The sequence below is a fragment of the Pristiophorus japonicus genome, chromosome 1 (assembly GCF_044704955.1).
Source record: "Pristiophorus japonicus isolate sPriJap1 chromosome 1, sPriJap1.hap1, whole genome shotgun sequence".
Lineage (NCBI taxonomy): Eukaryota > Metazoa > Chordata > Chondrichthyes > Pristiophoridae > Pristiophorus > Pristiophorus japonicus.
In genome coordinates this window covers 103,812,989-103,837,968 of record NC_091977.1, presented here as the reverse complement: position 1 = coordinate 103,837,968, position 24,980 = coordinate 103,812,989, and the positions used below count along the sequence as shown (strand labels likewise).

The 24,980-nt window shown below is 45.0% G+C and overlaps 1 protein-coding gene across 7 annotated transcripts in view; it reads left to right on the top strand.

Moving 5' to 3' along the window:
* Positions 1 to 24,980, top strand: part of dapk1 (death-associated protein kinase 1) — a 280,231-nt gene that overhangs the window by 240,024 nt on the left and 15,227 nt on the right. For all 7 annotated transcript variants that reach the window (XM_070882090.1, XM_070882084.1, XM_070882078.1 and 4 more), the window contains 3 exons: positions 10,630 to 10,768; positions 13,339 to 13,459; positions 19,310 to 19,498. In XM_070882090.1, coding sequence (XP_070738191.1) covers positions 10,630 to 10,768; positions 13,339 to 13,459; positions 19,310 to 19,498 — 449 coding nt within the window. The remainder of the gene's footprint in view (positions 1 to 10,629; positions 10,769 to 13,338; positions 13,460 to 19,309; positions 19,499 to 24,980) is intronic.

Genomic DNA, 24,980 nt, shown 5'->3' with positions numbered 1-24,980 from the left:
CTGTCACGGGTGAGCCTTCGCTTCCGAAAGCTTCAACAGCCATGACCATCTCAGCACCATGCTCGGTAGCCCCCTCAGTGGTGGCTAGTGGGAGCCTGCTGAGTGCATCGGCGCAGTTTACGGTGCCCGGCCTGTGCCGAATTGTGTAGTCATAGGCAGCTAACGTGAGTGCCCACCTCCTGTATGCGGGCCGATGCGTTTGCATTTATGGCATTGTTGTCGGCCAAAAGGGACGTTAGGGGTTTGTGATCTGTCTCCAGCTCAAATTTCCTGCCAAACAGGTACTGGTGCATTTTCTTTACCGCATATACACATGCGAGCGCCTCCTTTTCTACCATCCCGTAGCCCCTTTCTGCCTGGGACAGACTCCTGGAGGCATAAGCTACCGGCTGTAACTGACCCTTGGTATTGACATGCTGCAATACACACCCAACACCATAGGACGACGCATCGCACATTAACACAAGTTTCTTACATGGGTCATATAGCGTTAACAGATTGTTGGAACATAACAAATTGCGTGCTCTATTAAAAGCCCTTTCCTGGCTGTCCCCCCAGACCCATTCGCGACCTTTGCGTAGGAGCACGTGTAGCGGCTCTAGCAGCGTGCTCAATTTGGGAAGAAAGTTACCAAAATAGTTCAGGAGCCCCAGGAACGAACGCAGCTCCGTCGTGTTACGGGGTCTGGGTGCTCTCTGGATCGCTTCCGTCTTGGATGCAGTAGGGCTGATCCCGTCTGCTGCTACCCTCATCCCCAGGAATTCTACCTCTGGAGCTAGGAAGACGCACTTCGCCTTTTTCAGTCGCAGACCAACCCGGTCCAGTCTGCGTAGCACCTCCTCCAGGTTGTGGAGGTGTTCTTCAGTCTCATAACCCGTAATGAGGATGTCGTCCTGAAAAACCACCATCCCTGGAATCGACTTGAGGAGACTTTCCATATTTCGTTGGAAGATCGCGGCGGCCGAGAGAATCCCGAACGGACATCTGTTGTACTCAAACAATCCCTTGTGTGCCGTGATGGTGGTCAGCTTCTCCGACTCACTCGCCAGCTCCTGGGTCATGTAAGCTGAGGTCAGGTCCAATTTTGAAAAAAGTTTGCCACCGGATAGCGTCGCAAAGAGGTCCTCCGCTCTCGGTAGCGGGTACTGGTCTTGGAGTGACACCCGATTGATGGTGGCCTTGTAATCGCCACATATCCTGACCGACCCATCCGCCTTGAGCACCGGCACAATCGGGCTCGCCCAGTCACTGAATTCGACTGCCGAGACGATGCCTTCCCTCAACAGGCGGTCCAATTCGCCTTCTATTCCCACATCACGTACGGCACCGCTCTGGCCTTGTGGTGTACTGGTCTGGCGTCCGGGTTTATGTGAATCACTACCTTGGCCCCCATGAAAGTGCCAATGCCGGGTTGAAATAATGAGTCAAATTTGTCCAGGACCTGTGAGCATAATACTCTCTCCACAGAGGAAATTGCATTGACATCGCCCCATTTCCAGTTCATGACAGCAAGCCAACTCCTCCCCAGTAGTGCGGGACCGTCCCCTAGGATAATCCAGAGTGGCACCTGTTCTCCGAATCTTTGTAAGTCATGACTACCGTGGCACTGCCTAGCACCGGAATGATCTGCTTTGTGTAAGTCCGTAGCTGTGCGTCAATCGGCGATAATTTTGGCCTCCTGGCCTTGGATGCCCACAACTTTTCGAACTGTTTGATACCCATCAGGGACTGGCTGGCATCCGTGTCTAACTCCATTGATACTGGGATGCCATTGAAGAACACTTTCATTATTATCGGTGGCGACCTGGTGTATGAATTGTATACGTGCTCCACATGAACTCGCTGAACTTCAGCTTCCAGCGATTTCCCCCAGTGTCTATTTCTGCGGGTATTTTGCTCATCTCTGCAAACTCCAGCTGAATGTATGCTTCCACACCTCCAGCATGAGTTGCGGTTTGAAACAAAAGGTCCCTTGCCAGTCGATCGTCCCTGACTGCCCCTGTTATTGTCCTTGAGTGCACCATTAACAGGTGTTGATGGCCCCATTGCTGGCCGCATTGTCCCTTGCAATGGCGTGAATCGCTGTTCAGCTTGCCATTGTCTCTGTCGAGCTCCCCCTCTGGGTTCGACTACATGTTGGGGCATGCCTGACTGCCCTTGTCTGCCTGGAGAACTGTGTGCTGCTTTAACAATGTTGAATCTCTGTCCCAACCATTCCTTAACACAGTACCTCTCGTCTGTTCTGCTAGTGGCCATGCTCGCGTGGTTTAAATCCCAGTTTCTTGTCGTCATTGATACATCCTTACTACACAGTATAAATGCACACGAGGCCCATGCTTGAGAGAAGGTCAGTCTGTGACCTGTCCTTTATTCCTTTGCACTCAAATGATAAAGGTGGGTGGAGCTTCCCCTTTTATACCTGAAGGTCCAGGTTGGGAGTGTCTCCCACCTAGTGGTCAGTGTTCTCACGGTGTACAACTTGGGTCAGTTTATACATGGGTTACAATGCTGGTTGAATACATGACACACGCGATCCCACTCGCTTACCGGGGTTCGCCCTGCAGAATTGCTAATGAAGAGAGCACTCAAAACCAGGCTCTACTTAGTCTACCCGGATCTCAATGATCATGTAGAAACCCAGCGTCACCGGCATAATGTATACCACAATCGCGCGGCTGTATCGCGTGACATTGAGGTTAATGACCCTGTGTTTGTTCTTAATTACGGTCATGGTCCCAAATGGGTTGCTGGCGCTGTTTTAGCCAAGGAGGGGAATAGAGTATTTGTTTCAAACTTTTGAATGGACAAACGTGCAGAAAGCACTTGGATCAGATCAAACTGCGGTTCACTGACAACCAAGAACAGTTTGAAGAGGACTTTACCATCAATGATCCACCCACACACACCCAACCAGCAATCGACCTCGCGGTCAACCACGAGGATGAACCCACCATGCCCGACAGTCCGATCAGACCAGCTATGATCCGACCGACTCACCCATGCCAGGACTTCAACTCAGGCAATCAACCCGGGAACGCAGAGCCCCGGATTGCCTCAACCAATGTCCGAGGGGAAATGTTTGCTAGTGCTGTTGGGGAGGAGTTAAACTAATATGGCAGGGGGATGGGAACCTATGCAGGGAGACAGAGGGAAATAGAAGGGGGGCAGAAGCAAAAGATAGAAAGGAGAAACCAAGGCAAAAAGCAAAAAGGGCCACATTACAGCAAGATTCAAAAGGGGCAAAGTGTGTTAGAAAGACAAGCCTGAAGGCTCTGTGCCTCAATGCAAGGAGTATTCGGAATAAGGTGGATGAATTAACTGCGCAGATAGCAGATAATGGATACGATGTGATTGGCATCACGGAGACATGGCTCCAGGGTGACCAAGGCTGGGAACTCAAGATCCAAGGGTATTCAGCATTTAGGCAGGATAGACAGAAAGCAAAAGGAGGCGGGGTGGTGTTGCTGGTTAAAGAGGAAATTAATGCAATTGTAAGGAAGGACATTAGCCTGGATGATGTGGAATCGGTATGGGTGGAGCTGCAGAATTCCAAAGGGCAGAAAACGCTGGTGGGAGTTGCGTACAGACCACCAAATAGTAGTAGTGAGGTTGGGGACAGCATCAAACAAGAAATAAGGAATGTGTGCAATAAAGGTACAGCAGTAATCATGGGCGACTTTAATCTACATATTGATTGGGCCTACCTAACTGGTAGCAATGCGGTGGAGGAGGATTTCCTGGAGTGTATTAGGGATGGTTTTCTAGACCAATATGTCGAGGAACCAACCAGGGAGCTGGCCATCCTAGACTGGGTGATGTGTAATGAGAAGGGACTAATTAGCAATCTTGTTGTGCAAGACCCTTTGAGGAAAAGTGACCATAATATGGTAGAATTCCTTATTAAGATGGAGAGTGACAAAGTTAATTCGGAAACTAGGGTCCTGAACTTAAGCAAAGGTAACTTCGATGGTATGAGGCGTGAATTGGCTAGAATAGACTGGCAGAGGATACTTAAAGGGTTGACGGTGGATAAACAATGCCAAACATTTAAAGATCACATGGATGAACTTCAGCAATTGTACATCCCTGTCTGGAGTAAAAATAAAACTGGGAAGGTAGCTCAACCATGGCTAACAAAGGAAATTAAGGATAGTGTTAAAACCAAGGAAGAGGCATACAAATTGTCTAGAAAAAGCAACAAACCTGAGGACTGGGAGAAATTTAGAATTCAACAGAGGAGGACTAAGGGTTTAATTAGGAAAGGAAAAATAGAGTACGAGAGGAAGCTTGCAGGGAACATAAAAACTGACTGCAAAAGCTTCTATAAATATGTGAAGAGAAAAAGATTAGTAAAGACAAACGTAGGTCCCTTGCAGTCGGATTCAGGTGAATTTATAATGGGGAACAAAGAAATGGCAGACCCATTAAACCAATACTTCGGTTCTGTCTTCACAAAGGAAGATACAAATAACCTTCCGAATTTATTAGAGGACAGTGGGTCTAGTGAGAATAAGGAACTGAAAGATATCGTTATTAGGCGGGAAATTGTGTTCGGGAAATTGATGGGATTAAAGGCCGATAAATCCCCGGGTCCTGATAGTCTGCATCCCAGAGTACTTAAGGAAGTGGCCCTAGAAATAGTGCATGCATTGGTGATCATTTTCCAACAATCTATCGACTCTGGATCAGTTCCTCTGGACTGGAGGGTAGCTAATGTAACAGCACTTTTTAAAAAAGGAGGGAGAGAGAAAGTGGGTAATTATAGACCGGTTAGCCTGACATCAGTAGTGGGGAAAATGTTGGAATCAATCATTAAGGATGAAATAGCAGCGCATTTGGAAAGCAGTGACCGGATCAGTCCAAGTCAGCATGTATTTATGAAAGGGAAATCATGCTTGACGAATCTTCTGGAATTTTTTGAGGATGTAACTAGTAGAGTGGACAAGGGAGAACCAGTGGATGTGGTGTATTTGTACTTTCAAAAGGCTTTTGACAAGGTCCCGCACAAGTGATTGGTGTACAAAATATAAGCGCATGGTATTGGGGGTAATGTACTGACATGGATAGAGAACTGGTTGGCAGACAGGAATCAGAGAGTCGGGATAAACGGGTCCTTTTCAGAATGGCAGCTAGTTACTAGTGGGGTGCTGCAGGGCTCAGTGCTGGGACCCCAGCTCTTTACAATATACATTAACGATTTGGATGAAGGAATAGAATGTAATATCTCCAAGTTTGCGGATGATACTAAACTGGGTGGTGGTGTGAGCTGTGAGGAGAACGCAAAGAGGCTGCAGGGTGACTTGGACAGATTAGGTGAGTAGGCAAATACATGGCAGATGCAGTATAATGTGGATAAATGTGAGGTTATCCATTTTGGGGGCAAAAAAACACAGGCAGAATTTTATCTGAATGGCGGCAGACTAGAAAAATGGGAGGTGCAACGAGACCTGGGTGTCATGGTTCATCAGTCACCTGAAAATGGGCATGCAGGTACTGAAGGCAAATGGTATGTTGGCCTTCATAGCTAGGGGATTTGAAAATAGGAGCAGAGAGGTCTTACTGCAGTTGTACAGGGCCTTAGTGAGGCCTCACCTGGAATATTGTGTTCAGTTTTGGTCTCCTAGTCTGAGGAAGGACGTTCTTGCTATTGAGGGAGTGCAGCGAAGGTTCACCAGACTGATTCCAGGGATGGCTGGGCTGTCATATGAGGAGAGACTGGATCAACTGGGCCTTTATTCACTGGAGTTTAGAAGGATGAGAGGGGATCTCATAGAAACATATAAGATTCTGATGGGACTGGACAGGATAGATGCGGGAAGAATGTTCTCGATGTTGGGGAAGTCCAGAACCAGGGGACATAGTCTTAGGATAAGGGGTAGGTCATTTAGGACTGAGATGAGGAGAAACTGCTTCATTCAGAGAGTTGTTAACCTGTGGAATTCCCTACTGCAGAGAGTTGTTGATGCCAGTTCATTGGATATATTCAAGAGGGAGTTAGATATGGCCCTTACGGTTAAAGGGATCAAGGGGTATGGAGAGAAAGCAGGAAAGGGGTACTGAAGGAATGATCAGCCATGGTATCGAATGGCCTACTCCTGCACCTATTTTCTATGTTTCTATTAACTTGTAAATAATTTTTATCGAAGACTTTAGGAGGAAATGATGTCATGTATTTAAACATTGCCAATATATAAGACTTGCAACCAGGGGGGGCACCGTGGGAGACCCAAAGGTCACCTGCACACCCTGGGCAAGCAGGTATAAAAGGCAGTCTTACCATACTGCTTTCTCACTCTGGAGTTACATTGAATCAGCAACATAGGCAGTCCCTCGAAGCGAGGATGACTTGCTTCCACGCCAAAAAGGGATGAGTTCACAGGTTATTCATTGAAACACCTAATATTCCAGATCCCAAACTACATCGTGAAGGGTGGAAAATGCCTGTGCTTGGATTTTTTTAACATGTGTTGGCCGTTGCACACCAGCCACCACACGGGCTTGACAGAGCTAGGTCTTGGTCCAGTGGCAAGGGTTACCCAAGACTAACTGGAGACCAGCTCTGCTGCACAGACCGAGCACGCACACATATCGCAGTGTGGGCCGGCCCGTGCTGCTCCTGGGCCCTCGCCTCTTCTGGGCCCCAGATTCAGGCCTCTCCTGGGCCCCGGTCACTTCCCTCTACAGACTCTTGCCGCTCCTTCGCCCCTCCTGCTGTGCCTGCCTGCACTGCAATCAATGACCTGGCTTCGTAGCCGTCTCCCTCCTGCAGCAGCACGCGCTGCTCCCTGCAGTGGTACACTGCACGCTGCTCCCTCCAATGGCCCCGGCCTGCTGAGGGTCTTGCAGGCCGGGACCGCGCTGATTTCCGGGACGGGACGCCGCTCGCTGCTCCCTATTATTATTGAAATAATGCATCATCGTCATAGGCAGTCCCTCGGAATCGAGGAAGACTTGCTTCCACTCTTAGAATGAGTCCTTAAGTGGCTGAACAGTCCAATATGACAGCCGCAGTCCCTGCCACAGGTGGGACAGACAGTCATTGAGGGTAAGGGAGGGTGGGACAGGTTTGCCGCACGTTCTTTCCGCTGCCTGCGCTTGTCTTCTGCATGCAGTTGGCGATGATACTCGAGGCGCTCGGCGCCCTCCCAGATGCACTTCCTCCACTTGGGGCGGACTTTGGCCAGGGACTCCCAGGTGTCGGTGGGGATGTTGTACTTTATCAGGGAAGTTTTGAGGGTAACGTTTCCTCTGCCCGCCTTTGATTCGTTTGCCATGAAGGAGTTCCGAGTAGAGGGCTTGCTTTGGGAGTCTCGTGTTTGGCATGCGGACAATGTGGCCTGCCCAGCATAGCTGATCAAGTGTGGTCAGTGCTTCAATGCTGGGGATGTTGGCCTGGACGAGGACACTAATGTTGGTGCCTCTGTCCTCTGAGGATTTGTAGGATCGTTGGTTGTATCTCTCCAGCAATTTGAGGTGTCTCCTGTACATGGTCCATGTCTCTGAGCCATACAGGAGGGCGGGTATTACTACAGCCCTGTAGACCATGAGCTTGGTGACAGTTACATTAAAGAGACCAAGATCACAACAGTTTGAGCTTGTAGTATACAGCCTTGTGGAGTTATTCTGAACATAACACCTATCGTTTCCAATCTGCATTAATGACCTGTTAAACAATTTTAACCTTGTTAAATTTGAGACAACACTGGCAATGTGTAGAAACAGGTGCATTTAACAAATTGCAAGGTAATTGGATCAGTTTGCAAATGAAGACACACATGGCAAATTAAGTTTAAATTGCCAAGTACTGTGCAAGTATGCGGGCCATAAATATAAAATGATTTGAATGGAATTATTGCAGACTTTAAAGGGAGCTGAACATTTTTCTCATCTTTTTCATTGTCTGGATAATATGTAGGGATTATTAAAGTTTTTAACCAATTTCCACCATAGATTCCTGTATTTTTTGGGTTATTGGATCAGTTTTTTATTGCCTCAGTGGTGGAAATTATGTAAATTAGCTTTAAAGATCTTGCCCACAGTAGTGTCTACTTTAAAGGTTTAAAATGTTATGGCCCTCAAATTGCAGTCTCCCTGACGACATACTCTGAGTAGGCCGTCGTAATCCATTTCAAAGGGATCTGAACCGACTGTAAAATGAGTATTGCTGGCGCAGAGTTGGGCTATTTGCCCAGCAATTGCCCACAAAATTCCTACAGCTGATGAAAGCAGGTGTAGGGCCTGATTTCATCTGCATAAGGATATATATAAGCCGTAAATTAAACAAATGATGCACATACACTTTTTAATTAAGTTTATACAAATATTGGCCCGGGCAGATTAAGATGTTTTAAATTATTTATCAAAAATTTTTATTTTTATTGAGGTTGGTGCAGTGAAGGGACTTAGAATAAAATTGAAATTCAGTACATTTATAATTATTAGAATTGTGTAAATTGTATAATTATTTGGGGATTCCATTGCATACCATTAGGGAATTGCCTTTGTAAAAGATTGCAATGGAATCCTCCTTTGTGATTGGAGGACCAGTTCCACGTGATCCCAGGGCGCCAAACAAAATTCCAGGGAACATTGACCCTAACTCTCCTATTATAGCATCCAGCTGCATTGTGAACTTCTCCCTCCCTTATGTCCTCCACTATCTTGAATATCTTTGATAAATTAAGCTGAAGCATTGATTATGGGTGCTACAGATGGTCTTGGCATTCTGTTACAGGAGGGAAAACCAGCCAGGGTTCATAGTTCTAATCCATCCAGTGAGTCCTGTTGGCAGTATACATGTACTGGACCTGGAATTTTAGGTCCTTCATTGAAACACCTATGAACTTTTTGATGTGGAAGTAAGTCATCCTCGATTCGAGGGACTGCCTATGATGATATGATGACACATGTATAGATATTGGGAGAGGAGGGGCTTAAGCTTGGCTGCAATACCTCCCTTCCCCGGTGTGGTCAAATAGTCTGTTAAGCCTCACGTGAATAATAACCACTTGGACAAATTACTGGAGGGTAACTATAAGCACAGAACTGTACCCCTTCAAGGAGTCTAGTTCAACAACTTGCATTTATATAATACCTTTTAATGCGGTAAACGTTTCACAGCCACTTCACAAAGATGCAAACACCAAGCAGAAGATGATGAGATTGGGAAGGCAGCTGAAGGCATGGTTGAATTGAGGAGACTGTTGAAGGTGGATATTGAGGTAGAAAAATGAAACGAGATTTAGGGAAAGAATTGGAGAGAGCAGAACTACGGTGGCCGAAAGCTCTGACACTAATGGGATGCACAGGAGCCCTGCATTCAGAAGGCCAGACAATGTGCGTTCAAGGAGTTTGCAAAGAATGGCAGGTTACATGCACAGAGGGATTTGTAAATGAGGACAAGAATTCTGAATTCAATGCATTTGGGGGATCGGAAGCAGTGGAGGTCGGTTGGAACAGCCATGTAGAGAGTGCAGTATTTGACTAGATGGGTTATGTCTTGCCAATATAAATTGCAGAAAGTACTGGCTTGTGCGTGACAAGTAATCTGACAAAGGGATAGAGCATTCATGTAGACGCATGAATTAAAAGAAGGAAAAATTGGTGTAAGGGGGGGGAAAAAATTCTAATTACTTAAAATGTATGCAGCCAAGATGAAAACTATGTTTGGATAGTTTATGTCTGTTCCAATATAGAAAATTCACATCATGCCACCTTCCCCAGCAGGTGGCACTAAAGAGCCATAAACAAAACTACATCATCAGTGTCGCAGCTTTTTGCCTTTATGGGGCATACATAAATTGTTCCCATTATTTTACATATATCTCTGGATATGAACAGACAGCGTTCTGTTTTTGGATTTATCCAGCAACAAGGCAAAAGCACTGAGAACTGTCCTTTCCAAATTTGGATGAGCCCATGAAATTCAATTAAATAAGCTAGCAAGTAAGAAGTAGATCTGGTTGCTGGAACTTTGAGGGATGGATTGCCAGGGCAGTTTGGACGCTTCTGCTATACTACAATCATTATTACGGTTAAATTGTTAATCAGTTATAAATACCTAGTTTGTTCTTCAGATTAACAATATATTTTTTCAGTTAACAAAACTGTAAAATGCAGCCATATGTATTTTACCATGACATCTACAAACTCATTCTTTTGTTTTTGTAAAAGATGTATATGCAGTGGTGACTGTGTAAGTCCAGACATTTAATATTTAATAAAATGATACACTTCTTTAAACATCACTGATTTAAAATGTTTGGGCATCCTTCAAATGTCAAAAAGGAACCTAGCTGAGAAAAGAATAAAGACTTAAAGATAATTGCGTGCTGGCTCCTGTTTACTCTGTGCCGAGCCACTTCTGAAGGTCACAATGTTTTCTTATGGTAAAATCCAATCACCTATAGATTTTCCTTTTTGTGTTGATTGTAATATTTATCAAACCTTGAAATTGTCACTGCTCCTTGTTGAGATTCCTACACTGTAGCTACGGTGGATAACTCATCTGTGTGGAATTAACTGTATACCTCACACTCGAATGACAAATGGGTTGGAGTCACAATGAATATAAAAATATTGATCAATGTGCTTTGTGTTTATACTGAAAGTGAGTTATTTTCTTGACAGCTTTTGGTGGGAAGCTGAAAAGTCCTTTGCAGGTTGTTCTTGTCGCCACACATGCAGATATTGTAAACTGTCCCCGTTCATTTGGAGGGGAATTTGGTTATGACAAAGATCTGTCACTTCTAAAAGAAATAAAAAGCAGGTAAGTGGTAAAAGTCTTATTAAAGTGCTTTTGAAAGAGTCCACTTCAAGTGGCAGGTAAGGACCCCATCTATTCCCAGCTTGGTGCAGTTGGTAGTGTTATGTAAGGTAGCACTTGTGGGTTTGAGCCTCAGCCCAGAGCTTGAGCACAAAATCTAGGCTAACATTCTAACCAGTATTACCAGAGGTGACATTCTTAGATAAGACATTAAACAGAGGCCCCCATCTGACCCCATGGCACTATTTGAAGAGGAGTTCACAAGAAGCTTTCCTTATGTCCTGGCCAACATTCATCTCTGAATCAACATTCATGCCTGAACCATCACCACAAAAACAAATTAATTGTTCATTCGTCTCATTGCTGCTTGTGGGATCTTGCTGTGTTCAAAACATCTGTTACATTTGCCTACATAAGTGTCTACTCTTCAAAGTAGTTCATTGTATGTGAAGTGCTCTGGAGTGTGAGAAATGTAATAATTCACTGGAAAATGACTGATAGAAAAGTACTTCACAGTGACCTGCTACAAAAAGTGAAACATTGAAGATTTGCCCAATCTTGGGACATGAGAATAATGTGAGCTATTTCCCCTCTGTTATCATCTTTCCTGTAAAGAACTTAGCTGTTTTGGTTGTAATTACATAAACAATAGCTGTAGCAACTGCTCATTACATAAATGGCAAATTAAGTTTAATTTTTAGAGGGATATTGTTATGGTGGAAATACTTGGAGCAAGCCTGCAACATCAAAGCAATCTCTGACTGGTGGAAATAACTATATTTAGTCTTAAGCAAGTTTTTGTTGCATGGTAGCTGCTAGAATCCAGGCATTACATTTATCAAAATTCCCTGGATTCTGAGGAGGTCCTAGCAAATTGGAAAACTGAAAATGTAATGCCCCTATTTTTTTTTTTTTAAAAAGGAGGCAGACAAAAAGCAGGAAACTATAGACCAGTTAGCCTAACATCTGTGGTTGGTAAAATGTTGGAGTCCATTATTAAAGAAGCAGTAGCAGGACATTTGGAAAAGCAAAATTTGGTCAGGCAGAGTCAACATGGATTTATGAAGGAGAAGTCATGTTTGACACATTTGCTGGAATTCTTTGAGGATGCAACGAACAGGGTGAATGTGGTGTATTTGGACTTCCAGAAGGCATTTGACAAGGTGCCATATAAAAGGTTATTGCATAAGATAAAAGTTCGTGGGGTTGGGGGTAATATATTCGCATGGATAGAGGATTGGCTAACTAACAGAAAACAGAGAGTCGGGATAAATGGTTCATTCTCTGGTTGGCAATCAGTAACTAGTGGGGTGCCGCAGGGATCAATGCTGGGACCCCAACTATTTACAATCTGTATTAACGACTTGGAAGACAGGACTGAGTGTAACGTAGCCAAGTTTGCTGACAATACAAAGATGGGAGGAAAAGTAATGTGTAAGGAGGACACACACAATCTGCAAAAGGACATAGATAGGCTAAGTGAGTGGGCAAAAATTTGGCAGATGGAGTATAATGTTGCAAAGTGTGAAGTCATGCACTTTGGCAGAAAAAAAATCAAAGAGCAAGTTATTATTTAAATGGAGAAAGATTGCAAAGTGCTGCAGTACAGTGGGACCTGGGGGTACTTGTGCATGAAACACAAAAGGATAGTATGCAGGTACAGCAAGTGATCAGGAAGGCCAATGGAATCTTGACCTTTATTGCAAAGGTGATGGCGTATAAAAGCAGGGAAGTCTTGCTCCAGTTATACAGGGTGAGGCCACACCTGGAATACTGCGTGCAGTTTTGGTTTCCATATTTACGAAAGGATATTCTTGCTTTGGAGGCAGATCAGAGAAGGTTCACTAGGTTGATTCCGGAGATGAGGGGGTTGACTTATGAGGAAAGGTTGAGTAGGTTGGGCCTCTACTCATTGGAATTCAAAAGAATGACAGATGATCTTGTCAAGCCCCCTCATAAACTTATACTTTTCGATAAGGTGGATGCAGAGAGGATGTTTCCACTGATAGGGGAGACTAGAACTAGAGGGCATAATGTTAGAATAAGGGGCCACTCATTTAAAACTGAGATGAGGAGACATTTCTTCTCTGAGGGTTATAAATCTGTGGAATTCGCTGCCTCAAAGAGCTGTGGAAGCTGGGACATTGAATAAATTTAAGACAGAAATAGACAGTTTCTTAACCGATAAGGGGTTATGGGGAGTGGGCAGGGAAGTGGACCTGAGTCCATGATCGGATCAGTCATGGTCGTATTAAATGGCGGAACTAGCTCGAGGGGCCATATGGCCTACTCCTATTTCTTATGTTCTTATCACCATCCAGAGTTTCTCGCTATAAATCAGTTTGTTTTTATTTTATATTGACATTTATCACATTACACAGGTAAGATGTAATTTGTTCAGTTTTGTTCTATTGAAAATGAGAGTATTTCTGTGTAATTGTTTGTCCTGGGTGGAAGGGAAGGTCCTATTACATTAGTATTGCTGCCAGTAACACTGAACTCTTTCTAAAATTTACTGATAAATTGTATTCCATCAGCACTGTGATTTTTATAATGGCCTTGTGCATTCTTAGGTTTGGAAACGATATGCAGATATCTGATAGATTATTTGTGCTGGATGCTGGTGCATCTGGATCTAAAGACATGAAGCTGCTGCGAAATCACCTGCTAGAATTAAGGAATTGGATTCTTTCTGTAAGTATCCTATGCTATAATGAATGTGGAGAAGAATCGTAGAATTAAAGTATCCAGAAGAAAAGTTCACATATCACAATGTGTGTTGGTCAGTTCAGTTTCAACCATTCCAGTAAGTCTCCCTGATTGTTGGGATGTTCTCGGTCCAAAACCTTCTGTCTCCAAGGTGAGGGTGCTACTCACTCAGCCATGGCTGACAGTTGCAAGCAAGCTCAAGCTTCACATCTGATTTGCCTATTCCAGCAGTGCTGAAGCCAATTGCAGCCTCCTCCCATTGCACCCTGCTGATGCAGTTAACTCGGTACGGACTAGGTAACTAACTTGGTCTTTATGGCTAGATAACATCCTGCAGGTGCATTTATTCAGATGCAGTATTTATATCTCTATATTTCCTTTATTTTGAAACCAGTCACTATTGCTAAAAGATCTAGCTTAAAAAGCACACTCCAATTTAGTTTCTAATATTATAAAAGGTCTACAATAAAAGTAATTGTGTGGTAGGGATGGGGATTAGTTTGGTTCAGGCTCCCCCCACCCCCAATATTATTACACTGTTGATTTGGGCATGATGCACAAGTGGGGCAAGGTGAGCATCCTGAAGTTTAGTGAAACTTTCCACAGAACTATCCTCCTTCCTTTACTTATACACACTGACACACAAGTCCCAACTCCACATGGGAGAAGTGGAAGGGAAACATTGTTTAATGCATCCAATTGCTGGCCAGGTTATACTGCGCACACTGACTAACATCTGTTTCTGTCATGGGGCCAAACAGCTTCCTCATCTGATAGGCAAACACAAACAATAATGTTATAGCAGATTGTGATGTAATGGATTCTGTGCACAGTCAGCACAGAACGCGTTTTCCTGAACACATCAGCGACCCTACCAAATTTATATTGAGATTTCTACTGGCTGCCCAAATCTTCCCTTCAGGAATCAGCGGCTTAAATGCCCTGTTGGTACCGATGTAAAAGCTGCTATAGATTGGTGCCATCACAACAAACACTGAGTGCAAGACCACTGCCTTCAGTTGGCCTCGCTCTGAGATGGTTGAATGACCTGCAGTACTTTTTCTGTACTTTTTAGTGCCCTGTTTGCAATGAGAGCAACATGAACTAAAAATCAAGTACAAGGTGAGTATGTTCCAGAGGCTGTGTCCAACCGCTGATGCAATTTTATTTGATTATCACAGACCCTTCAGCTTTAGTTGTTTATCCTCTGACTGTATTTGCTATAACAACCTAATTAAAAGTCAACAGTAATCTGTGGAGTTCAAAGAATATATTTTTGGACTTTTGTTACTGCTACTTGAAAGTTGTGCTTCGGTGTTCCCAATCTGCGAGAGTAAGCCTCTCCCACTTTTTCCCTGTATTTTCCTTCCATTTTTCCTGTGTACAGAACTATGGACACATCAACTATTGAAACAATCAAACTGTTTGAAAAGTTTTGTGTTTTTGTTGCTTGTATACGGGATTGTTTTAATTTGACATTTTATTTTGTAATACAGGTACTTGGTCTTTACTCTCATTGGGCCCAGATTTGGTCAGGAGTTGCTCTATTTTTTTTTGGGGCAACTTGATTTTTCTGGAGTATCTTAAAAATCCCCATTCTACACATTTAATTTGCGTCAGTGTAAGTGAATTAGTTAGGATTTTTTTTTAGTTTTTTTCAAAAGGGGGCGTTACCAATCACCTACGCCTGTTTTGGCCATTTAAGCCAGTTTGGACAGCTATTAGTTGCTCCAAACTAACTTAGGCCAGCGTATGTGGCCGCACAGAAAACCCTTGCGGAGAGTTAAGAAATCAGCGCAGGTAGCCAGAGAAGGGGGGGAAGGGAAGCGGAGAGGACCTTGCAAAGCACTAAACACCTTCTCAACAACATTCATGAAGCATAAAAACCATCAATAAAAAATAAATAAATAAAACGTAAGTCCTACTTCATATTCAGCCCGGGAAGTCAGCGGGCCGGCCGGAGCGAAAGGCCACGCGGCCGGGGATAGATGCGATGGGTGGGAAGCCTGGGCGGGAGAGCAGTGAACTGACCACACACGAGACGCAACAGGCTGGACTCACAGAAGGAGGCTGCAGGAGGGAACTTAAAGCGGGGCTGGCAGGAGGGAGGGGGTGCTGGGAACACACAGGCTGCAGGAGCCTTAATGTGTTAAGTGTAAAAGTCTATTATGTACTTATTGTAAGTTTTGATAGTTGCCATGACCTCTCAAAATAAATCATAAATAAAGCTGACAAAAAGGCCATGAAACAATCCATAACATCTGTGCTAGACTAAAAAAAGTAAATTTTTTAAAATGGAAGCTCATCTGAGACAACTAAATATACTCCCAATAGCATGTACCATTTGTATGTACTTCAGAAATGATTATACATTTGAGTGGTAGTGTTGTAATTCATAGAATTTAAATCAGGTTGCATGAGATTTGCTTGAATTGAATCCAGTGATTAAGATTGAAGGAGTTTGATTGAATTTTTACTTCTATCTACATACTTCTCGGGGCTGCAGCCATTCTGTGGTCAGCTATTCAAGGTGGCCTCATACTCGACAATTGCAGAGTTATTTCTCTGGGCAATCGGTCTGATCTAAAGCAATGCCGGTGCAAAAGGCCACTCTGCCGGGGATAGGTGCGGTGGGCGGGAAGCCCGGGCGTATGTGCGAACCCTCCAGTGCACATGCTGGGCCCCAGCCCCGCCCCCCCCGCCAGCACTCTTTCAGCCGCACGGCCCTAGCTCCGCCCCCCCACTATGATTGCCACGCTAAGCACAAGGATGGTCCACAGAGCGGGGAGAATACGGTGATATATTTTCGGCGCCGTTTTGAGAGCAGAAAGTCGATGTGCGCCGAAAAAACCGGAGGGCCAAATTTGGGCCCATTGTCTCTTCCTCCTGTTGCTTTCAGTTTCTTTTTGCCACTTTTCTCACTCTACGCTCCATTCTTTCACCTTTTCACCAAAGGCAGAGATAGACAGATTTTTGAGCGATAAGGGAATCAAGGGTTATGGGGAGCGGGCAGGGAATTGGAACTGAGTGCATGATCAGATCAGCTATGATCTTATTAAATGGCGGAGCATGCTCGAGAGGCCAAATGGCCTACTCCTGCTCCTTTTTCTTGTCGTCTTGTGTTCACTTTCTTTTATCTCCCCCTTGTTTTGCTGCCTTAGAAGCTGATTATGGATACCCTGATTATATTACACAACTGATTCCACTGGAAGTGGTTTAGAAATTTGAGTAACATTTGCCCTGTTTATACTATGAGCTACATTCAGCAACACTTAACTAATTGCTCATGCACAAGACCTCTGGTGTGTATAGAGTTGGCTGGTCTCTCCCAGAGTGGCTGTGGACATTACAGTTGGCCTCAGTACCCTTCGGTTAGGGAGGGGAAGCATCAGTCTCACTATCCATTAACACTATTCATTAACACTGCAAGATGTACCTATGTCATGATTGTGATGCACTCTGCAGTCAATTAGTCAACCTCGCTGTCACTCAGTGTCCAGGTTAACCATGAAGAATAGCAATTTTGGAGTACTGCTCTTCCCAAGTTTCTTTGTACTTAGACAATGAATGTCAGAAAGATGCTTGACCATGGGGGACATCAGAGCCAAAACTGCTCATGTTCTGACATGATGTCTGCTTATGTCATTTGGTAGCAATAGTAAATTGAATCCTGTTTGATTTCTCCCACCCTCCACTTCCTTAGCCCAAGCATGGAGAGAAATTGTCACGCTCCCTTACTCTCACGCAGACAGACATCACAACCTGGGCCCTTCCTTTTCTGTATGGCTTGGCTACTTGCTGGTAGTACAGCCAACAACTAGACCTAGAGGCCTTGATAAAGGGTACTTTTAATTTGTTTTGCTGCTCAATAAAGCTTTTGAACTTTGTACATACTTTGAAGCATATAATACTTCAAGCATTTTAATGTTTTTAATGATTTTTCTCTTTGCAAATCATTTTAATAGAGGATTAATACATATACCTCATGCTGCCCAAGTAGTTTGTTGTGTGAATGCACCACTTTATACAGTCCTGAGCCATACAAATCAGGAAGGGGCCAGGCTAGGTAGGGAAATCTCAGGCTAGTTTCCAGCTCCTGAATGTTATTGCTGATTCATGCGAGAAAGTACATGAGTCAACATTATGGGCCCAAGTTTCCGCCCTCTGGAAAAACGGCACATCTCGATAAGGTGCGGCAACTTTCTGGAAGAAAAAAGGCACCAAAAGCTTACCTTGCGATTCTCCGGTCTCCTCAGGACGTCTTCGTGCTCGGCGTGGCGCAGCACAAGGGGTCGGGGGCGAAGCCAGGTCCCGGCGCTGAAAACAGTGCAGGGACCTCTGCACATGGGCGCTAGAGTGTGCGCGCATGGGCAGTAGTTCCAGGTTCCCGAGGCTGGCCGAATGGGATCATAGGACGAGATCAGGACTGGACCACCTCCCCGTTCAGCCTTTCTCCCCCCCCCCACAACCCCCCTCCTCTTCTCTCTTCTCCCCCCCCCCCCTTCTCTCCCTCCACCACCCCCCCCCCTTCTCTCCACCCCTCCCCCCCCCCCCCCCCAACCCCTCTTCTTCCCTCCCCTCTCTCCTCGTCGGCGGCGGGTCCCACGCAAAGTGGCGGCGGTGGCCCGGCCTGATCAGCCTTCACCTCCCCGCCCCCCTCTTCTTTTCCCCCCCTCCCCATCTCTCTTTCCCCTTCCCCCACACCCCCTTCCTCTTCTTTCCCTCCCTCCATGTTGTCAGCGGGGCCCGCCCAAAGTGTCGGCGCCGGCGGCCCAACCCGGCCCATTCAGCCTCTCCCCCCTCCCTCCCTCCCTCCCTCCCTCCCCCTCCCTTCCTCCACTCCCTCCCGCCTTTCTCTCTCCCTCCCACCCTCCTCTCCCCCCCTCCCTCCCTCCCTCCTCTCGCTTCCCCCTCTCTCCTCCGTCCTCTCGCACCCCCACTCCCTCCCTCCTCTCGCCCTCCCCCCCTCTGTCAGAAGCAGAGAGAGACACTGAGGGGGTGTGGGTATTCAAGCACACTGTTGGAGGGCTCCCAGTGCTGCAGTAGGTGAATAGAAATAATTTTTATTTATTTTTTTTTATTTTATATTTTTTTTTGATTGATTTATTGATGTATTTATCATTTATTATTGATGATGGCTCTTTATTTGTAAAAGTGAAGTATTTAATGTTTGTAAACTTCCTTTCCCCCCTCAACTCTCGTTCCCTATGCCTGATTTATGTGTAGGCAAGGTTTTTCTGAGCATACAAAAATCTACACTTACTCCATTCTATGTTAGTTTGGGGTAATTGGAATAAGTTTTCGCTGCCTAAACTTGCACAACGGGCGTAAGTGGCTGGACATGCCCCCTTTTTGGAAAAAAAATCTGTTCTGCAATGAAACTATTGTAACTGACTAGAATTGGAGCAAACTAAATGCCAAGAATTGCAATTTCTAAGATGCTCCATTCCAAACTAGTTGCTCCAAAAAAAAATAGGAGCAACTCAGGCCGAAACTTGAGCGCAAAATGATGACAAGATTGGACTCTGATGTGATGTTCTCATCGATGAATAGCAGAGGAATCACTGGCTAGGCTCACACAAAAGGAAATGGCATATTCAAGAAGTGCCTGAAAGCTATGGAATAGTGCCCCAGTGTGAGTTATCACCTTCAGGAGAAGTGGGAGAAAATTGGGAAAATACACTTTGTTATGCGACCTTATATTAATATTTAGTTTAATTGATTGTGTAGAAGTCACAATCTGGGTACAATTATAGCTTTCAAAATTTGCTTGCAACTTTCTATTATCCTAACAGATAGTTACAGAGCAATGCATATGTTTTGGACCTCTTTTAGGCTTGTCTACCCCTGACATTCCTTTGTGAGAAAATCATCTCTACACTGCCTTCCTGGAGAAAACAAAATGGACCGAACCAGTTCATGTCATGGCAACAGTTTGTTTATGATGTTCAGGACCAAATTAATCCCTTAGTGAGCGAAGAAGATCTGAGGGAGATTGCCCAACAACTGCACAGTTTGGGAGAAGTAAGTGTGTTCTACTTATTCATAAGGAATTAAGTCCAGAAACGGCTATCATTACGTTTAATTTACCATGCTTGGCAAATGGCTTATTTTTCACTATACTTCCCCTTTTGTGAGTTTAAATTACACCAACTGCATTATACCTGCACTTACTTTATTATATGTAAACGGCCTGTGAAATTAAGTTTAGAAAATTAATTCATAGTGCCATTTTATGTGTTTAACAATATTCTTTTCTAAATATGTTTTCTTCATAATATAATTGATCATCATATCAACAGGGTCAGTACTAGCTACATGATCTGGCGCACAGCCTTGTTCAAATGCATTACTAAAATTTTTTGTGGTGTGTGAATTGGGCCTTCAAACTGGTTAATGGCCAGGATTTTCCTGGGGACTTGCACACCTATGTTGTTGAAAGAGGAAATTATGGAGTAAGTGATTTACGCCTTAACTCATGGCGCTCCATAATTGTCCTAGATTTTGCGCCACTCGACCATTACCCCTAGTTGATAACAGTTGGAAGTTAATTTTCATGGCTTTGCCCCAACCTGAAAACAATAGCGATCATGATTTTGCTGCATTTCTGACATTTTTCACACCACTGCCACTTAGAAGTAAAAATAATGGTGCTGGTGGCTTGGCAGCAGCGCTCATTATAGTAAATAGATTGTTACTTTTTTAAATCACTTAAACAATTAAACGTGAGCCGGTCTGAGTCTAGAGAACGAGCTTCGTACACCCGTGGAATTTCAGTAGTCAATTTCATGGTGTGCTCTAAACGGAAGCAGGCCGACCGATTCCATCGAGAAGAGATCGGCCTGAGGGAACTGTATTTCGAATTTTAAAACTTAAAATCGCCATCCAGTTGATGTATTTGTGGAATCGCTGGGAAAAAATGGCCACGCCACTTATGATTCACTGCCATACTGCGGCATATTCCGATTACAAATGCAAGAAAATACAGGGGAACTTAACAACGGGGTCAGCACGCTACAGTCTCGGTCGCCAATCTCGTTGTTGCAGGAAACTCTGAGCCATTGTGTCACTTTCATTCCATAAAACATAGTCCAATTACAGCAGTGTCACAAGTGCTGAACACATCATTGCCTTAACACTGATCAGCAGTCTGTGGTCTCAGTGTACCAGAACAATAAGTGTTGCATGTTGTCCAGTTCAAAGGAAGTGTGGTGTTGCAATAATTCTGCAGTTAATTATTAATTTTATCTTTATTCAATCTCAACTAAACACTTTGTGGTAATATTACACTTGGCAATCCATCAATTTTGCTGTTGTGACGGCTGTAAATCACAAAAGCAGTGTGATAAAGAACTTTGATGGGATATGGGAGCAGAGTGGAAAAACACGATTAGGACTTGTATAACACCGACACAGGCTAGTTGTGCCAGTGGCTACTTTTTGTGTTGTAACTTCTATATAATTATAATGTATAACAAAATCCTATTCCATTATCTAGTCTCTTCCGACAAACTATTAGTTTTACAAGAAAATTATAATTGTAGCGTGTTGAGAGAGAATTTCAACGTAGGTGTCACGGGTTAAATGGTAGTGTTTTGAGCCACTTTTGAAAGAGCATCATCAGCAGTAGTGATCCCATTACTGATGGTACTGGTTAGTGTAAAGCTGGAGACCTCTGGAGACTTAAACACTTTTAGATCCTATAAACTGCCATCTGCATAACTCTAAACCCGTGCCTCTGCGTGTGTTGCACTGGTGCATGTGTTATAATGCGAGTAGAGGCATGTTGCTAGATGAATGCATGACATTCAGACAACTGGAGCGCTCTCATAATTTAAAGAAGAATTCAGCTAGACTTTCCACTTCACATCGCTGGGCTAGTGCCCATATAGCGCCCAAAAAGGCCTGCTTTCGCCCATTTTGACTGAAAAGTGGAAAGCCGGCCCATCGTTCGGCTCACATTGCCGAGATGATTGCTGAGGTGATTGACCACGCATCGCCGGGCCCAACGTTTGGCACATTGCCGGGCTGATCACTCGCTGAGAACATCGCTGGAGAATAGTTGCTTTTCCCTGGCCTTCCTCACAGAACTCGGCACTACGGACACCATTTTGAACATCGGAGGAAGAGAGGAGGCTGCTTAAACAAGGGACTTAAAATTTGAGAGTTACTTAAGGGTCTTTTACAGATAGATCCACTCACATTTATATTTATAATTATAATTATATTTGCATTTATTTTAGTAGAAAGGGCATTTATATCAACAGTGATAGTAATAGTGATAAAAGTGATACAGTGAAGGGGCCTGTAGCTTCTCTACCATTACTTGTAGCTGCTCAGTTGCTGGTGTCTGAGGTTGAGTTAAGTGAAGGGTTTAGTGAAGGGCCCAGTAGAAGAGGGGGCAGACAAATGTGGAGGCGGAGGAGGAGAAAGTACACCCGATGAACTTAGAGAAAAGCAATCTTACCTTAACTTGTCTGATAACACGTGCCTTAGGAAGTTGTGCTTCCAAAAGGAGGTCATCGATGAGAGATGCCAGCTCATCAAGGGGGATCTGCAGCCTATCAGGACCGCACTGCCCGCTATGGTCAAGGTTACTGCGGCACTATCCTTCTACGCATCGGGCTCCTTTCAGGCTTCAGCTGGCGACATCTGTGGTACCTCTCAGCATGACACACACTGCTCCATTCGACAGGTGACTCGAGCTCTTTACGCTCACAGGATGGACTTTATAAGCTTCCTTATGACCAAGGAAATGCAAACTAGGAGGGCTTTGGGTTTCTCAAGAATAGCAAACTTCCCCAAGGTACAGAGTGCCCTGAAAGCACCTTTACAGAACGCGGAGGTGTTTTGTAACAGAAAGGGATTCCACTCCCTGAATGTGCAGCTCGTTGTCGACCACAACCAAATAATCATGGCAGTTAATGCTAAATTTCCAGGGAGCATCCATGATGCGCACATCCTGGCAGGCAGTGATTAGTGGGGTGCCGCAGGGCTCAGTGCTGGGACCCCAGCTATTTACAATAGACATTAATGATTTAGATGAAGGAATTGAGTGTAATATCTCCAAGTTTGCAGATGACACTAAACTGGGTGGCGGTGTGAGCTGTGAGGAGGACGCTAAGAGGCTGCAGGGTGACTTAGACAGGTTAGGTGAGTGGGCAAATGCATGGCAGATGCAGTATAATGTGGATAAATGTGAGGTTATCCACTTTGGGGGCAAAAACACAAAGGCATAATATTATCTGAATGGTGGCAGATTAGGAAAAGGGGAGATGCAACGAGATCTGGGTGTCATGGTACATCAGTTATTGAAAGTTGGCATGCAGATACAGCAGGTGGTGAAGAAGGCAAATGGTATGTTGGCCTTCATAGCCAGGGGATTTGAGTATAGGAGCAGGGAGGTCTTACTGCAGTTGTACGGGGCCTTGGTGAGGCATCACCTGGAATACTGTGTTCAGTTTTGGTCCCCTAATCTGAGGAAGGACGTTCTTGCTATTGAGGGAGTGCAGCGAAGGTTCACCAGACTGATTCCCGGGATGGTAGGACTGACATATGAGGAGAGACTGGATCGACTGGGCCTGTATTCACTGGAATTTAGAAGGATGAGAGGGGATCTCATAGAAACATATAAAATTCTGACGGGACTGGACAAGTTAGATGCTGGAAGAATGTTCCTGATGTTGGGGAAGTCCAGAACCAGGGGACACAGTCTAAGGATAAGGGGTAAGCCATTTAGGACTGAGATGAGGAGAAACTTCTTCACTTAGAGAGTTGTTAGCCTGTGGAATTCTCTACCGCAGAGAGTTGTTGATGTCAGTTCATTGGATATATTCAAGAGGGAGTTAGATATGGCCCTTACCACTAAAGGGATCAAGGGGTATGGAGAGAAAGCAGGAAAAGGGTACTGTGGTGAATGATCAGCCATGATCTTACTGAATGGTGGTGCAGGCTCGAAGGGCCGAATGGCCTCCTCCTGCACCTATTTTCTATGTTTCTATAACAGTTTCCAGTTTCCTGGCCCCAACCGTCTCCTTTACACCGTGGACGTCCAATCCCTCTACTTCCATCCCCCACCAGGATGGCCTGAGGGCGCTCTGCTTCTTCCTCGAGCAGAGGCCCAACCAGTCCCCATCCACCACCACTCTCCTCCGCCTGGCTGAACCTGTTCTCACATTGAACAACTTCTCATTTGACTCCCCTCACTTCCTCCAAATTAAAGGTGTTGCTATGGGAACCCGCATGGGCCCTAGCTGTGCCTGCCGTTTCGTGGGATATGTGGAACATTCTTTGTTCCAGTCCTACTCGTATCCCCACCTCTTTTTCTGGTACATTGATGACTATCCGTGTCATTTCCTGCTTTCACCCTGAACTAGAAAATTTCATTCATTTTGCATCCAATTTTCACCCTTCCCTCACCTTCACATGGTTCATCTTTGTCTCTTCCCTTCCCTTCCTCGACTTCTCTGTCTCCATTTCTGGGGATAGACTATTGACAAACATTCACTGTAAGCCCACTGACTCCCACAGATACCTGGACCCCACATCCTGTAAGGTCTCCATTACATTCTCCCAGTTTCCACATCGCATATGCTCTGACGACACCACCTTCCACACACTAGTGCCTCTGATATGTCTTCCTCTTCCCACAACAGAGGATTCCCCTCCGCCTTGGTTAACATGGTCCTCGACCGTATCCATTCTATTTCCCGCACTTTTGCTCTCACCCCTTCCCCTCCCTCTCAGAACCACAACAGGGTTCCCCTTGTCCTCACCTTTACGAACATACGGATAATGACGGACAGATAAAGACCATCTGGTCGATCGAGCCTATCCCACACAATTGCGAGATCTTGTGTATCACAACATATACACTCCACCCCACCTGAAATCATGTGATGATCTGGGCGAGGTTAAAAAACCCAGGGCAAATTTGGAAAAAAAATCTGGGAAATTCCTCTCCGATCCATCTAGGCAATTGACAGGGGAGAGGCCACTTCACTCCACCAGCCTCCACGTCCAACGGATCATCCTCCGTCATTTCCTCCACATTCAGCGGATCATCTTCCGCCACCTCCAGCGTGATCCCACCTCCAATCGCATCTCCCCCTCTCCTCTCAGCATTCCGAAGGGACCGCTCCTCCGTGACACCTTGGTCCATTCCACAGTCACCCCCAGCAGCCCCTCCCCTTCCCACGGCACCTTTCCGTGCAAGCACAGGAGATGCAATACCTGCCCTTTTTACCTCCTCCCTTCCCACTGTCCAAGGCCCCAAATACTCCTTCCAGGTGAATCAGCGAATTATTGTACTACTTTCAATTTAGTATACTGTATTTGCTGCTCACGATGTGGTCTCCTCTACATCGGGGAGACCAAACGCAGATTGGATGACCGCTTTGCGGAACACCTCCGTTCACTCCGTAAGTGTGAACCTGAGCTTTCGGCTACTTGTCACTTTAATTCTCCACTCCATTCCCACTCTGACCTCTCCATCCTCAGGCCTCCT